The sequence below is a fragment of the Oncorhynchus clarkii genome, chromosome 2, assembly GCF_045791955.1.
Source record: "Oncorhynchus clarkii lewisi isolate Uvic-CL-2024 chromosome 2, UVic_Ocla_1.0, whole genome shotgun sequence".
Classification (NCBI taxonomy): Eukaryota; Metazoa; Chordata; class Actinopteri; order Salmoniformes; family Salmonidae; genus Oncorhynchus; species Oncorhynchus clarkii.
In genome coordinates, this window is record NC_092148.1 from 88,041,948 (window position 1) to 88,059,857 (window position 17,910).

General features: G+C 41.8%; 1 protein-coding gene across 1 annotated transcript in view; it reads left to right on the forward strand.

Annotated features, from left to right (window-relative positions):
- The window catches only part of LOC139375924 (calcium/calmodulin-dependent protein kinase type 1D-like), a 62,465-nt gene that overhangs the window by 23,388 nt on the left and 21,167 nt on the right, over nucleotides 1–17,910 (forward strand). Inside the window, exons 2-3 of the mRNA XM_071117893.1 lie at nucleotides 6,899–7,030; nucleotides 11,570–11,644. Of these exons, the coding sequence (XP_070973994.1) occupies nucleotides 6,899–7,030; nucleotides 11,570–11,644 (207 nt within the window). The remainder of the gene's footprint in view (nucleotides 1–6,898; nucleotides 7,031–11,569; nucleotides 11,645–17,910) is intronic.

Below are 17,910 nucleotides of genomic sequence, written 5' to 3' on the forward strand. Positions count from 1 at the left end.
TAGACCATGGAGCTGAGTATATACTGTAATAGACAATAGAGCTGATTACATACACTATATACTGTAATAGACAATGGAGCTGATTACGTACTGTAATAGACAATGGAGCTGATTACATACACTATATACTGTAATAGACAATGGAGCTGATTACATACACTATATACTGTAATAGACAATGGAGCTGATTACATACACTATATACTGTAATAGACAATGGAGCTGATTATATACACTATATACTGTAATAGACAATGGAGCTGATTACATACTGTAATAGACAATGGAGCTGATTACATACTGTAATAGACAATGGAGCTGATTACATACTGTAATAGACAATGGAGCTGATTACATACTGTAATAGACAATGGAGCTGATTATATACTGTCATAGACAATGTAGCGTATTGATACACTATATACTGTAATAGACCCTGGAGCTGATTTATATACTGTCATATAACATGGAGCTGATTATATACTGTAATAGACCATGGAGCTGATTACATCCTGTCGTGTCTTTGGCTATGCCAGATTAAGTGATATGACGTGCTATTCTATAAAATAATTTCTCTGTAATTCATATTACCTGATTAAGCTAATCAGGTGAATGTAATTAACTAGAAAGTTGGGGCACCATGAAATAATGTTTATAGAGCTGTTATCTTCCGAATAAACTCTTAAAGACCTGGTAATCTTTTACATCATTAGCAGTCAATATTTAATCGTCACCTTGTTTAGTCTAATCTGAAAGTTGTAAATTCTTGGTTATCTTCACGAACCCTGGCTAACAAGTTGAATCAGCAATACAAAATTTGGTTGAATTATTTATTTACTAAATAATTACACAGAATTACATATACACAGAATGTATCATACATTGATTACAAATTATGTCATAAAGGAAAACGTCCCTAGCGGACGGAATAGATATGACAGCTGTTTACCCAAAGAAAGGGGGTGGGATTTTGAATGAAAGAGCGGGAAGACTGAGGAACAAAGGGAGAAGCTATGTCTCTTTCGGGCTGTAGGCAGCTATGCTATTGTAAATACAGTATCTTATGCATTCTAAATTACCGCCCATTTGAAAAAGGAAAATGCAATAAATATTTACTCTGAGCTGCGCTTCGATCGGTTGGTCGTAGATGGGAGGCCGGGTTGTCCTTTGAAGAATGTCTGATGGTAGAATGGACCCTTGGTAGTACTGTCGTCTTGTGGTAGAATAGATACTCTGTCCGTCCTCTCCTAGCCCACGTCTACAGTTGCTGCGCTAACGCGACGGCTAGGAAGTATCACGTCTTTAGTGAATAAGAGTTCAAAGTTCATACCAAGTTGCAATGCTTTATGCTCATGCTATATTCTGGCTGGTATAGTCGAAATTCATCCATCCGGCGTGTAGGTCGTCACCGTCACATTGAAATTCGATGCTAATTTCGTTAGGTTCTCTAAGGTTGGCTTAGTTCTGTAGGTGGTCTTTGTCCTTTCAACGCGGGGACCTCAAGTCCACACATCCTTGGAAAAGGAAGTTACATTTTCGTAACAGGGTATTTATAGGTTTGGGAGAGAGGGGCGTGTTTCATAGTTTACAACCACTGTCTGTTCACATGGGCGGGGCCACTGAGTTGGCAGAGTTTACAACCACTGTCTGTTCACATGGGCGGGGCCACTGAGTTGGCAGAGTTTACAACCACTGTCTGTTCACATGGGCGGAGCCACTGAGTTGGCAGAGTTTACAGCCACTGTCTGTTCACATGGGCGGAGCCACTGAGTTGGCAGAGTTTACAACCACTGTCTGTTCACATGGGCGGGGCCACTGAGTTGGCAGAGTTTACAACCACTGTCTGTTCACATGGGCGGAGCCACTGAGTTGGCAGAGTTTACAGCCACTGTCTGTTCACATGGGCGGGGCCACTGAGTTGGCAGAGTTTACTCTATGAGAAACCGTTCTTTCATTAAGAAGCTAAATTACATTTAATCTTTTCACAAATAGTTTCATATTTAAACATTTAAATTGCACAACAATTCCATGTGAATCTGATAACTAGAATGTGTAGACTTTCCACTGTAGAGTTTACTCTATGAGAAACTGTTCTCTCATTAAGAAGCTAAATTACATTTAATCTTTTCACAAATAGTTTCATATTTAAACATTTAAATTGCACAACAATTCCATGTGAATCTGATAACTAGAATGTGTAGACTTTCCACTGTAGAGTTTACTCTATGAGAAACCGTTCTCTCATTAAGAAGCTAAATTACATTTAATCTTTTCACAAATAGTTTCATATTTAAACATTTAAATTGCACAACAATTCCATGTGAATCTGATAACTAGAATGTGTAGACTTTCCAAGATATAGTTTATGTCGTCCTGTCATCAGTAATCATGTCTCAGACGCCAACTGATCTGACATCATATTCATTAAGTACCAACACATATTTTAAACTGGTTGGATTACCGAAATATGGTTCCGTTTCCCAACTTTTGATGTCACCAGACTCTCTCGCAATGTTAACAAAGTGATTTTCAATAGTCACATCGCTATAGTCACATCGGAGTAGAGAGAGGAAAAAGGGGAACGTTTTTATGGGGTTCATAAACCTCCCCCCTCAGGCCAACGTCATGACAATACTGTAATAGACCCTAGAGCTGATTACATACTGTAATAGACAATGGAGCTGATTATATACTGTAATAGACAATGGAGCTGATTACATACTGTAATAGACAATGGAGCTGATTACATACTGTAATAGACAATGGAGCTGATTACATACTGTCATAGACAATGGAGCTGATTACATACTGTAATAGACAATGGAGCTGATTACATTCACTATATACCGTAATAACACATTTTTGCTGTGTGGTGAAGGAGAACATAATGACATAACATTAAAGAGAGGATAGAAAATAAGGGTAGCGTATAGGAGGGAGAAAGAGCAAGGGATAGACAAAGAGCAAGGGAGAGGAAAGATATTGAGGGATAAGAATGGTGGTGTAGCCCTCTCCAACATTCATTAAGGTGGACTGAGCATGTACATGGTAGCATAGCAACAGCTACAGACTGTTCGGGCAAATATTCCCGTAATTCCACATTGGATTTTGTTAAGTTTTAACGAATGGAGCCAGATGCCTGAAGAGGTTTAAAGACAATGCTATTTAAAGACAATGCTATTTAAAGACAATGCTATTTAAAAAGACAATACTATTTAAAAAGACAATACTATTTATAGACAATGCTATTTAAAAAGACAATACTATTTATAGACAATGCTATTTAAAGACAATGCTATTTAAAGACAGTGCTATTTAAAGACAATGCTATTTAAAGACAATGCTATTTAAAAAGACAATACTATTTATAGACAATGCTATTTAAAGACAGTGCTATTTTAAAAGACAATGCTATTTAAAGACAATGCTATTTAAAAAGACAATACTATTTATAGACAATGCTATTTAAAGACAGTGCTATTTTAAAAGACAATGCTATTTAAAGACAATGCCACTTAAAAAGACAATACTATTTATAGACAAATACCAAATACTAATTGAGTGTATGTAAAATTCCCCCAATTTAGTGTGGGAAGCTTGTGGATGGCTACCTGAAACTTTGACCCAAGTTAAACATTTAAAGGCAATGCTACCAAATATTAATTGAGTGTATGTAAACTTCTGACCCACAGGGAATATGGCTGAAATAAATCATTCTCTCTACTATTATTCTGACATTTCATATTCTTAAAATAAAGTGGTGATCCTAACTGACCTAAAACAGGTAATTTGTACTAGGATTAAATGTCAGGAATTGTGAAAAACTGAGTTTAAATGTATTTGGCTAAGGTGAATGTAAATTTCCAACTTCAAATGTATGATAAACAGAGAGTAGCAGTAGCGTAAAAGAGGGGTTGGTGGGTGGTGGGTGGCGGGACACACCTTCCTCAGATTTCATGCACTAGCTGTTGTTTACAAATACCCCCTTCGTCTTACCGGAGTGTGCTGTTCTATCTAGCCGGTGCAGCGTGTATCCCGCGAGCTGAATATCCATGTTATCATTCAGCCAACATTCTGTGAAACATAAGATGTTACAGTTTTTGATGTCCCGTTGGTAGGGTTTTCGTGATCGTACATCGTCTAATTTATTGTCCAATGGTTGCACGTTGGCGAGTAATATTGACAGTAAGGGCAGCTTTCCCACTCGCCTTCTGCGGATCCTTACGAGGCACCCTGCTCTGTGTCCTCCGTACTTGTGTCTCTTCCTCTTGCCAATAACTGGGATGTTGGCCTTGTCGGGTGTTTGGAGTATGTCCTATGCGTCCTGCTTGTTGAAAAAATCTTTGTCTAATCCGAGGATCGCTGTCCTGATATCCAGAATCTCTTTTTTTGCCGTAAGATACGGTGTCACAAACATTATGTACAAAATAGGTTACAAATAACGCGAAAAAAAGCCGGAAGAACATCATTGGACAAGAACAGCTCTAGTACAGAACTACATACATTTTTTTTAAAGGAACACGTAGTCTACATATCAATGCAGACACACAAACTATCTAGGTCAGATAAGGAGAGGCGTTGTGCCGCTAGGTGTTGCTGTTATCTGTTTTTTGAAACCAGGTTTACTGTTTATTTGAGCAATATGAGATGGAAGGAAGTTCCATGCAATAAGGGCTTTGTATAATACTGTACGCTTTCTGAAATTTGTTCTGGTTTTGGGGACTGTGAAAAGACCCCTGGTGGCATGTCTGGTGGGATAAATGTGTGTGTCAGAGCTGTGTGGAAGTTGACTATTTGGGATTTTCAACACATTTCTGTGTTTCTTATAAAAAGAAGAAGTGATGCAGTTCTAATTAAAAGAAGAAGTGATGCAGTCAGTCTTTCCTCAGCTCTTAGCCAAGAGAGACTGGCATGCATAGTCTTAATATTAGCCATCTGATTACAATTAAGAGCAAAACGTGCCACACTGTTCTGGGCCAGCTGCAACTTAACTAGGTCTTTCCTTGCAGCACTGGACCACACAACTGGACAATAATCAAGATTAGACAAAACTAGAGCCTGCAGAACTTGCTTTACTGTTGTGTCCAAAAAGCAGAGCATCTCTTTATTACGGCTAGACCTCTCCCCATCTTTGCAACCATTGAATCTATATGTTTTGACCATGGCAGTTTACAATCTAAGGTAACGCCAAGTCATTTAGTCTCCTCAACTTGTTCAACAGCCACACCATTCATTACCAGAGTCAGCTGAGGTCTAGCACTTAAGGAATGATTTGTACCAAATACAATGCTCTTAGTTTTAGAGATGTTCAGGACCAGTTTATTACTGGCCACCCATTCCAAAACTTCTTGACGCACCCATCCCTTTAGCGGGATCATTTTCATCAACACCCGCTGAATTCAAATTAAATTACTACAAATATTTAATTTTCATGTAATCACAAATGCAATATAGCAAAACACAGCTTAGCTTGTTGTTAATCCACCTGGCGTGTCAGATTTCAATACAGCTTTTTGGCGAAAACATAACAAGCGTTTATGTAAGAACATATCTCTCAGTAAACAAAATATTACAAACACTAGCAGCCAAGTAGATTGGTCACAAAAGTCAGAAAAGCAATAGATTAAATCACTTACCTTTGATCTTCAGATGTTTGCACTCACGAGTCTCCCAGTTACACAATAAATGTTCCTTTTGTTCCATAAAGATAATTTTTATATCCAAAATACCTCCATTTGTTTGGCACGTTATGTTCAGAAATCCACAGGCTCGAGCGGTCACGACATCGCAGATGAAAATTCCAAATAGTATCCCTAATGCCCACAGAAACATGTCAAATGTTTTTTATATTCAATCCTCAGGTTGTTTTTTAAATATATAATCGCTAATATATCAACCGGGACTGTCGCTTTTTGAATAGGAGAAGGAGAGACAATGGCTGCCCCACTCTGTTGCGCAAGCAACACTCTGCGAACACCCATGTGTTCGCATGATGTTATCTTTCTCGCTCATTTTTCTAAATAAATGCCTGAAACTATGTCTAAAGACTGTTGACACCTTGAGGAAGCCACAGGAAAAAGGAATCTGGTTGATATCCCTTTAAATGGAGGCAAGGCATCCAATGGAACAGAGAGCTTTCAGGAAAAACAGCACTTCCTGGTTTGATTTTCCTCAGATTTTCGCCTGCAATATCAGTTCTGTTATACTCACAGACAATATTTTAACAGTTTTGGAAACTTTAGAGTGTTTTCTATCCTAATCTGACAATTATATGCATATTCTAGTTTCTGGGCCTGAGAAATAGGCAGTTTCAAATAGGTATGTCTTTTAGCCAAAAACGAAAATCCTGCCCCCTACACTCAAGAAGTTGAGGGTTTTAGTGACTTCATTAGCTGTGGTTGCTGATGCGTATATGGTTGAATCATAAGCATACATGGACACACATGCTTTGTTTAATGCCCGTGGCAGGTCATTGGTAAACATAGAAAAGAGTAGAGTGCCTAGAGAGCTGCCCTGCGGTACGCCACACTTTACATGTTTGACATTAGAAAAGCTTCCGTTAAATAAAATATTTTGAGTTCTATTAGATAGATAGCTCTGAATCCACGATATGGCAGAGGTTGAAAAGCCATAGCACTTAAGGTTTTCTCAACAACAGGTTATGGTCAATAATATCAATGGCTGAAATCTAACTGTCTGTCTGTCTGTCTGTCTGTATTTCTCTCTCTCTCTCTCTCTCTCTCTCTCTCTCTATCTCTCTCTCTCTCTATGTCTCTCTCTCTCTCTCTCTCTCTCTCTCTCTCTCTCTCTATCTCTCTCTCTCTATCTCTCTCTCTCTCTCTCTCTCTCTCTCTCTCTCTCTCTCTCTCTCTCTCTCTCTCTCTCTCTCGCTCCACAGTGGTGCATTCTCGGAAGTGGTAATGGCCAGGGAGAAGACCACAGGGAAGATGGTTGCAGTGAAGTGTATCCCTAAGAAAGCACTGAAGGGGAAGGAGACCAGCATCGAGAACGAAATCGCCGTGCTAAGGAAGTAGGTACCAGAGGGGTGGGGTAACTCTGCCTCTTGGAGAATCATATGCAGTGTCTCAAATACCGACCTGTTCCGTCCTGTTGCTATGCTCCTTCCCTGTGACTCTTCAACTGTATCTATCTAGTAAAAAGAACATCTGAAAAATGTAGGTACCGTAACACAAAAACACTGCACTTCACAGTATGGGTCTTACTGTATGAAACCCAACCCTCCCAAAATGTCACAACGCCTGTACTAGATATCATCTCTGTGCAGGTTGATTCATACCTTGGACTTTCCCTTCCCCTCCATATCTGGCTTACCAACCGCTGGTCAATAAGAGGTTTTTTTTCAGCAGTCATTCATATCCAAAGCGTCTTTACAAGTTGAGTCACGTACATGGACTAGAGTGAGTCAAAGCAACTTACACCTTCACCAGCCGTTGTGGTGCCAATGCCAGTTCTAGTTATGTGTTACTCATTCAGTCATATACAGTAGCTCCACTCTGTCCGAGTAGCTCCACTCTGTCAATAGAGAACACATGACTTGATGTGAGCATGCAGGTGAGGACGGCACTAGCTCTCTCCATCCACCCCCCCCCCCCCCCCCCGAGTTCATGGGTAATTCTCCTCAGAGCCTGGGGTTATCCATCAGTCACTCTTGATGAGAATTTGGTTGCTGTTGGGCGGAGTAAGTTGCTTGGTTACGATTGCCTTCTTTAGATTCTGCTGCCCTTTCTATTTCTCTCTCTCCCTGTCTCTTTCTCTCCATCTATCTCTCCCTTTCTCTCTGTCTCTTTCTCTTGTCTCTCTCTCTCCATCTCTCCCTTTCTCCTTGTCTCTTTCTCTCCATCTCTCTCTCCGTCTCTCTTTCTCTGTCTCTCCTTCTCCGTCTCTCTTTCTCTGTCTCTCTTTCTCTCCTTCTCTCTTTCTCTCCATCTCTCTCTCTTCTCTCGCTCTCTCTCTCTTTCTCTTGTCTCTCTCTCTTCCATTTCTCTTTCTCTCTGTCTCTCTCTCTCTCTGTCTCTCTCTCGCCGTCTCTCCCTCTACGTCTCTCTCTCCATCTCTCTTTCTCTCCGTCTCTCCATCTCTCTCTCCGTCTCTCTTTCTGTCTCTCTTTCTCTCCTCTCTCTCACTGTCTCTCTCTCTCTTCTTTCTCTCTGTCTTTCTGTCCCTCTCTCTCTCCGTCTCTCTCTCTCTCATCCGTTTTGTATTTCTCGATGCTTTATCCCAGCACCCTGAAGCAGCAACATTGTGTGTAGGTTTCACACACACACACACACACACACACACACACACACACACACACACACACACACACACCCCTCCTCCTCCCCCTCCTTCACCCACCTGTCTCTCTAAACAAGGCCCATCATTAGTTACGTCCTCGTTTCCATGGCGTTTTAGTGTTCACCCACACCCTGTTGCTTGGACACCAGCTCTCTCCCACCTCACTCTTTGTTTCAAGCGTCTGCTTCAGGGTCATGTTCATGAATGCATATTGTAGCAAAATGATTTGCAACGAAAAACCCACTGAAATCCATTGTTTCTTATTGGACAAGTTCAAATAGTACCTCCCTGTTTCATTCCATTCCATGGACCGTTTTCTTCTGTTTCGTGCCTACTGAACAGGACCCTGGTGCTTGTTGTGCTGGTTAACCATGACAGGGCTACCATTACACTGCATGAGTCACTCGCTGATGATTAGTAGGAACGTTGAGTGGGTTTCTTTGGCTGCCTATGGCCCATAGGGAAAAGGGTGCCAACTAACAATGACTCAATAATTCATTCCTTCTGCTATAAAGTCTAAAAGTTATGGGAATAGTTAGAAAACTGTCTGTCAGACGTTTTACAATGTAAGTTTACTTTTAATCTGTCTGCATATTTCACGACATGGCAAATGGGTGTGTGTTGAGATACCCAATGGATTGGACAATATTATTTTTGTCACTTATATTGAAGAAGTTAGTTTTTTATTTTACCTTTAACTAGGCAAGTCAGTTAAAGAACAAATTCTTATTTTCAATGACGGCCTAGGAACAGTGTTCAGGTGCAGAATGACAGATTTGTACCTTGTCAGCTCGGGGATTTGAACTTACAACCTTCTGGTTACTAGTCCAACGCTCTAACCACTAGGCTACCCTGCCGTCCCCACTTAAATAGTGGAGGTCAAGTAATACTCCAACGTTAAGAGAATGGAAGAACCAAATGCTTTATTATTTAAATATTGGAAAGAAGACAGACAAACAACATAACACAATCTGAAGTCATATGGGTCAGAGCCCTACAAGCATTAGGGGGGTGGCACACGTCTCTGCTTCTGGGTCTGTAGTATTGGGATGTGTGACTGTAGGACACAGAGAGAGAGACTTGGCCACAACTTTAACACAGCAAAAAGTTGAATAATGAAACAGTATTTCTGTAAATCCAGACAGTTGGGTGTTCGGTGGGAAATCAAAGAACAATCCCGTGGAATTCGTTAATAATTTGTAATGTAACTAAAGATGGTAGGACAACATAACTGTATCTCTTAATGTATATATCTCCCAGTTGTCAGGGTCACATCCAGATGTGGGGGAACAGATTAAATATGGAACTATTTATGAGAATAGAGATGTAATGTGATGTTAGGGGAACATGTGATGTTAGGGGAACATGTGATGTTAGGGGAACATGTGATGTTAGCCTTCCAAATGAAATAATTGTTTTTCATATGAAGTCTTAACCAAGTCAGTGGCCACGACCCCCGTGAGCACAGACATTTACTTCAGCGTCACGGAACGCCCCTTCTTTACTCCACTCACGACTAATTATACATTTAGACCAAAACATGCCGGGTTGCTGCCGGTGTGTGAAGTGGTTCTAGCTGTGACATGAGAGCATGGAACGGTAGCTACATGTTGAAATGGTTGGCGATTTAAATAAAGACCAGTTACGTGCAGCTGAATACATTACAAACTGTTGAGACATCTACCTCTCTATAGACCAAGCACACTTAAGGCGTGAACCGGATGTTGCAAAATGGTTTAAAACTACAACTCTACCAAAGGACAAGACCAGAGAACGTGGGGGATCATCCCCACGCTGAAATGGTCAAGAAATCTACAAACTAAAGAGCCGATTATTCAGTCTGCTGCTGTTTAAGTACTTCAGTCTGGTAAACGCAACCGATTGAACGACGAATGGTACTCTGAAAGATCCATTCTGGAGAACATTTCCTTGTCAAACGACCATTGGTACGTCTGACATATCCATTATAACAGACACTATCCAGAGCCCGCTGAACAAGTTAAACAACGACAAAAGACCTTGTGACTTCTGGGAAACGCAACCAGAGACTTTCCTGTCGACTCTCTCCAGCAGACGGATCGGAGTTCACAGAGAGAGACAACAAAGGCATACACTTGTAAATATGTAAAGTGCAATTTCTTTTCAAATGACTGGCTGTTCATGTTCAAAGTATTAGCATTTCCCTGAGTGTAATAATCAACTGTATGTACGTGGGTCCACTCTGAGTTTCCCTCTCTTGCGCTGTCCCCACCCCTTTCCTTTGTCTACCAAGCTGTCATATCGGTATCGTCCACTAGGGACTTTTCTTTGTATCATGTTAGTAACCAATGTATAACCTATCCTGTGTGTGTTTATGTAATTCTGTGTGATTATTTAGTTAGTTAGTCAATAAATAATTAAGCCAATTGGTATATTGCTGATTCATAATTTATGCTAGGGTTCGTGCAGATATCCAAGGGTTTGCGACATTCAGAATAGGACTGAAGAGGTGATAATACATTAATAAGTGACTGTAATCGATAAGATATGAAAATATCTGAAGAGAGTTAAATTCGGGAAATAGCAACTCTTTAAACAACATTTTCCTGTGGTGCCCCGACTTCCTAGTTAATGAATGTTTACATGATTAGTTTAATCACGTGATGATGATTACACAGATAATTTATTTGATAATATAACAGTCTTCACATTAATGAATAACCAACGTTACGACACAACATTGGGTGTGGATACAGTGGGAACATGTGGGTCTGAGGAAGTGTGATGTCATTAATGTTTGTTGAAATGTGTGTAAATGTAAAGTTGTCTGTTGTTTTTGCCTATATATGTTTTACTAAAATATGACACACAAAAAAAAAAGGAATAGGGGCCATTTGACCCTTAACCTCTGTCTGTACTCAAGGCTGGAGAAACGTTGAAGTAGAGGGTTCAACAGGTTCACTGTCTGCCTTGTCGTCACACACATCTACTCACAATCACTTTGTAACACACACACACACGCCACTAATGAACTCACACACAACCATTCACTCACTTACTTTGTATCACACACACACACACACACACACACACACACACACACACACACACACACACACACACACACACACACACACACACACACACACACACACACACACACACACACACACACACAATTCATTGTAATGAACAAAGCCATTTTGTGAAGAAATTGTGCTTTATTGTGCTGGGCATTAAAATTATGAGTTTAATAGTGAGTGAATTAAATCCACTGTTTTTCTCTCTTCAGGATAAAACATGAGAACATTGTGGCTTTGGAGGACATCTATGAGAGCCCCAACCACCTATACCTCATCATGCAGTTGTGAGTAGTACCTTCTGTCTGTCTCCGTCTGTCTGTCTGTCTGTCTGTCTGTCTCTGTCTCTGTCTCTGTCTGTCTGTCTGTCTGTCTGTCTCTCTGTCTCTGTCTCTGTGTCTGTCTGTCTCTGTGTCATATTTCTAGAAGACGTTCCAGTACTCAAGCTGTAGTAAATAAGATGTTCCAGTACTCAAGCTGTAGTAAATAAGATGTTCCAGTACTCAAGCTGTAGTAAATAAGATGTTCCAGTACTCAAGCTGTATTAAATAAGATGTTCCAGTACTCCAGCTGTAGTAAATAAGATGTGCCAGTACTCCAGCTGTAGTAAATAAGATGTGTCAGTATTCCAGCTGTAGTAAATAAGATGTGCCAGTACTCAAGCTGTAGTAAATAAGATGTTCCAGTACTCCAGCTGTAGTAAATAAGATGTGCCAGTACTCAAGCTGTAGTTAAATAAGATGTTCCGGTACTCCAGCGGTAGTAAATAAGATGTGCCAGTATTCTGTATCAGTGTGTGCACTGGAGCAATTCAGTCACTTGGATAATGTATCATGTTTTGCAGCTGTAAGCGTTTGGCCTTGGCTCTAAGCCATAGAGTTGCTTTTATGCTTCCTTTATATGTCATTGTTTCTGTAACACTGTAGCAAACACAGCGAAAGACGAATGAAGATGGACTCTAGGGCCGGTTTCCCTAGACATAGATTTAGCCTTGACTGAAAAGCATGCTTAAAGGAGAAATGTCAATTGAAATAGCCTATTAATCCAGGACTAGACGTAAGTGTTTGGGAAACCAGACCTAAGTGAAGGTTAATTCAGTCCTCTCTCCCCTCAGAGTGACCTGTTTGACTCAATGACTGTGTATATAGAGTGACAAGGACATCGATCACGTGACACGATTCATTCCTATGTGAGCATTCAATGGTGCATTGAAGCCAAATGAAGTTGGTCTCATGGAGACATAACACTCCAGGAAGTGACATTGCAGGCTAGCTCGGTGTTGCCCCCGCCAGAACATTCATACTTTTTGAGCATCGGGGAGCTGTCATTCACGCCCAATATATATTGTTGTGCACCGCACAACACGTAGTGATTCAGGGCTAATCTCTACAGCCACCTGGCTAAACTAAAACACCTCACCTCTTCTAAGATGTTGCAGTCCGTTTCCCGATGCTTGACATAGTAGCTCAGCCAAGATGGCACGAAGTAAAAAGGCTGCATCGTTTTTTCCAACCTGCATCTCCATCCAGAATCTCCTCTTTGGGTTGAACTGGGATGTGGACATGAAGCTAGGATTAGGATTAGGGTTAAGGCTATGGTTAGGGTTGAGGCTAGGGTTAGAGTTGAGGTTGAGGCTAGGGTTAGGGTTGAGTCTAGGGTTAGGGTTGAGGCTAGGGTTAGGGTTGAGGTTAGGGTTAGGGTTGAGGTTGGGGTTAGGGTTAGGGTTGAGGCTAGGATTAGGGTTGAGGCTAGGGTTAGGGTTGAGGTTGAGGCTAGGGTTAGGGTTGAGGCTATGATTAGGGTTGAGGGTTAGAGTTGAGGTTGAGGCTAGGGTTAGGGTTGAGGTTGAGGCTAGGATTAGGGTTGAGGCTAGGGTTAGGGTTGAGGCTAGGGTTAGGGTTGAGATTGAGGCTAGGGTTAGGGTTGAGGCTAGGGTTAGGTTTGAGGCTATGGTTATGGTTGATGCTAGGATTAGGGTTGAGGCTAGGGTTAGGGTTGAGGTTGAGGCTAGGGTTAGGGTTGAGGTTGAGGCTAGGGTTAGGATTGAGGTTGAGGCTAGGATTTGGGTTGAGGCTAGTATTTGGGTTGAGGCTAGGATTTGTGTTGAGGCTAGGATTAGGGTTGAGGCTAGGGTTAGGGTTGAGGCTAGGGTTGAGATTGAGGCTAGGGTTGAGATTGAGGCTAGGGTTAGGGTTGAGGCTAGGGTTAGGGTTGAGGCTAGGGTTAGGGTTGAGATTGAGGCTAGGGTTAGGGTTGAGGCTAGGGTTGAGGGTTGAGTCTAGGGTTAGGGTTGAGGCTAGGGTTAGGGTTGAGGTTAGGGTTAGGGTTGAGGTTGAGGCTAGGGTTGAGGCTAGGGTTAGGGTTGAGGCTAGGATTAGGGTTGAGGCTAGGGTTAGGGTTGAGGTTGAGGCTAGGGTTAGGGTTGAGGCTATGATTAGGGTTGAGGGTTAGGTTTGAGGTTGAGGCTAGGGTTAGGGTTGAGGTTGAGGCTAGGATTAGGGTTGAGGCTAGGGTTAGGGTTGAGGCTAGGGTTAGGGTTGAGATTGAGGCTAGGGTTAGGGTTGAGGCTAGGGTTAGGGTTGAGGCTAGGGTTATGGTTGATGCTAGGATTAGGGTTGAGGCTAGGGTTAGGGTTGAGGTTGAGGCTAGGGTTAGGGTTGAGGTTGAGGCTAGGGTTAGGCTTGAGGTTGAGGCTAGGATTTGGGTTGAGGCTAGTATTTGGGTTGAGGCTAGGATCTGTGTTGAGGCTAGGGTTAGGGTTGAGGCTAGGGTTAGGGTTGAGGCTAGGGTTAGGGTTGAGGCTAGGGTTAGGGTTGAGGCTAGGGTTGAGATTGAGGCTAGGGTTAGGGTTGAGGCTAGGGTTAGGGTTGAGGCTAGGGTTAGGGTTGAGATTGAGGCTAGGGTTAGGGTTGAGGCTAGGGTTAGGGTTGAGATTGAGCCTAGGGTTAGGGTTGAGGCTAGGGTTAGGGTTGAGGTTGAGTTTAGGGTTGAGGTTGAGGCTAGGGTTAGGGTTGAGGCCTGGGTTAGGGTTGAGATTGAGGCTAGGGTTAGGGTTGAGGCTAGGGTTAGGGTTGAGGTTGAGGCTAAGGTTAGGGTTAAGGTTGAGGCTAGGGTTAGGGTTAGGGTTAGGGTTGAGATTGAGGCTATGGTTAGGGTTGAGCCTAGGATTAGGGTTGAGGCTAGGGTTAGGTTTGAGGTTGAGGCTAGTGTTAGGGTTGAGGCTAGGGTTAGGGTTGAGGCTATGGTTAGGGTTGAGGGTTAGGGTTGAGGGTTGGGGTTGAGGTTGTGGCTATGGTTAGGGTTTAGGCTATGGTTAGTGGTGAGGGTTAGGGTTGAGTGTTGGGGTTGAGGTTGTGGCTATGGTTAGGGTTGAGGGTTGAGGTTGTGGCTATGGTTAGGGTTGAGGCTATGGTTAGGGTTGAGGGTTAGGGTTGAGGGTTGGGGTTGAGGTTGTGGCTATGGTTAGGGTTGAGGCTATGGTTAGGGTTGAGTCTAGGGTTAGGTTTAGGAGAAAATTGCCCTTCAAGAGGACCAAATACATGGGCACCTGTTCTCTAATTCTATTGCTCCTAAGGATACATAATTGTTCTACGGGAAATTAGGAGGTATTCCCCAAGAGCAGGGGTTATGGTTCATACCGGAAGGAAAGCTAATTAAATTAACCTTTTCCTCCATGAGGATAAACCCCCAGGCAATGCATCGACCCCTGCTCCCTAATTCCCAGGCTCTTCAGGATGCCTCTTTATGGAGCCCGAGTTAGAGTTTAAGAATCCGGTTTAGGGTTGGGCTGGTTAATCTCTATCAGGCCTGAAGGGATTCCTTATGTCCACGTTTTGAGTCTAAGGGGTTAGGCTTAAGGTTAGGGTTAGTTTAAAAGGCTTGGGTTCGAATTCAAGTCAGAATCTAGGTCAAGGTTCAAGATTAGGGATTAGAGCTTGAGGTGGGGTTAAACTCAGGATTGTGTTCAGGGTCAGGATTAGATCTGAGGTTATTGTCAGGGCTGAGGTTATATTCAGGATCGGGGTTAAGGTTAGAGCTAGGGTGGGGATTGCTGCGGTTAAGGGTAAGGTTAAGGTCAGGGTTAGGGTCAGGGTTATAGTCAAAATTAGGTTTTAGGATTAGGTTTAGGCTTACAGGGTTAAGGTTAGGGTTAGAGTTAGGGTTAGGGTGGGGATTGCTACGGTTAAGGGTGAGGTTAAGGTTAGAGTTAGGGTTAGGGTTAGGGTGGGGATTGCTACGGTTAAGGGTGAGGTTAAGGTTAGGGTTAGGGTTAAGGTTATAGTCAGAATTAAAATTAGGTTTTAAGCTTAGGTTTAGGCTTATAGTTAGGGTAAGCCAAGGGGTTAGGCTTGGGGTCCAAATTAGACCTAAATTTGAGGCTGGGGTTGGAATTAGGTTCGGTATTGGGGCCGAAGTTTGGGGTTTAGGAGTTAGGGATTGAAATAGATTTAAGGTTAAGATTGTGGTTAAGATTAGGAATGTGATACTGGGCTAGGATTTGGAGTGAGATTGCTCAGGTTAAGGTTAGGGTAATCTGGGATTAGGATGGTTCAGGTTTAATGTTCAGATCAAGGTTGGGAGGGTTAGGGTCTCTAATACTTTTCATTAAGACCTGTGGGATTACAAGTACCCAATTTTTTGATCCAACTTCGCTCCTTGATCTGTCTCTGTTTTAGCGACCACCCTTGGTTAGATTCCAACCCTGCTATTCTTAACCGGGCTACTGGATGAGATCTAAAGTGGGTGTATAATGTGGTTTTAACTGACTCTTTACTTATATGATATAGATGTTGTTTGAGTCTGGCTTCCAGGGAATTCCTAGTTTCTCCAATGTACAATTTCCCACATTTCAGACACTCAATTCCATAACAATGTTGGTGGTCTTCAATTGGAATCCCTCCCATACTGGGGCCCCTAGACCCAACCATTTATTCGGAATATATTTAACTTGTCTAAAGTGTGGTCCCCGCCGCACCAGCTTCTCCTTGAATCCAGAGTGTACCAGCACATCTTTCAAATTTTTATTTCGCCGATATGCTGATATTACTCTGAACTGTTCGAGGGTGTCCCCATCCTCCCTTGTCTGCTGAAAATGATCCTTCACTATGGAATTAAACTTCATAGAAGACTGTGAATACGTGGTGACAAATGGGATAATACATCTATCATTGTTAGTCCTCCCATGTATAGCTTCAGTTGCCACCATAGTGTTCACCTCCGCTCTTATAGTGCGGAGGAAACGTTTTGAGTATCCTCTGGGTCTAAGAGCCTTAAAAAGAATTCCTATAGCCTCATTTACATGTTTTTCCTGTGTACAAATCCTATGAAATCTTATAAGCTGCGACTTTTATCAACCCTCTGTAGGTGTGTTTTGGGTGAAAACTGGATTTATGTAAGAGGGAGTGAGTGTCCGTGGGTTTAAAATAAACCTTTGTTGCTAATTGCTTCAGGTTATCACTCCCCTCTACAAAAAAATACCTCGGTGTCCAAAAATTCTATTCGTTCCGGCTGAACGTTGTATTTAATCGACAGATGATGTGTATTCAAAATCCTCACAAATTCCATAAAATCTGAGGAAGAATGTGTCCATAACCCAAATATATCATCTAGATACCGTAAATACAAGGAAGGAAGCTTTATGCATTTTGGGAGGGCAGATTGTTCCAATTCTGCCATATAAATATTGGCATATGACGGGGCAAACTTCTTCCCCATAGCTGTACCATGAATTTGGAGGAACCAATCCGAGTTGAACTCAAAGTCATTTCTTGCTAAACTAAGCTCCAATAGTTGTAGCAAAGCCCCATCTGGTCTATCTGGGTCTGGATATTTATGGAAAATATTTCTGATTGCTCTGAGACCCAAGTTGGTGTCAATATTAGTATACAAGGAGTCAATATCAATTGAAAAAAACACAGTTTCTTTAGGCACACTAATTCCTTTCAATTTTGTCACAAATTCGTATGTATCCTTAATGAAACTTTGATGTTTCCGTGACAGGGGATTTATGAAATAATCCAAATTATTTCCAGATTCCGAACCACAATCCGATACAATCGGCCTACCACATGGAACCTCTGAGGGAATGGTCCAAGTCTCAGGAGGTTTGTGGATTTTAGGCAACAAATTAAATTGTCTGGGGCGTGGGGTATCTGGTCCAAATAGATAAAACATTTGTTTGTCTGTAATGTATTTATTCTCATGAAGTTCCCCTATAATCTCCCTCATTTGTCTCTGGGTCTCCTGCTGCAATGAGTGAGTCAGTGGCCTATAATGTTTAGAATTACTCAACTGCCTGTTCGCCTCTATCAGATACTGGGTTTTTATCCAAAATGACAATCTTTGATCCTTTATCCGCTGGTTTTATAATTATGTTTCAATTCTTACTTAAGGAATTTAAGGAATTCCGTTCTTGTTTTGTAAGATTATCCTTTCCTGCCATATAGAACCTAAATGTACTAAAGGAAGTAGAGTCCTTTTGAATTAAAGTCTGCATCGTATTAGACACTCCCTGTAGCTTAGGCTCCCAGTATGATGGACCAATAAATGGTAC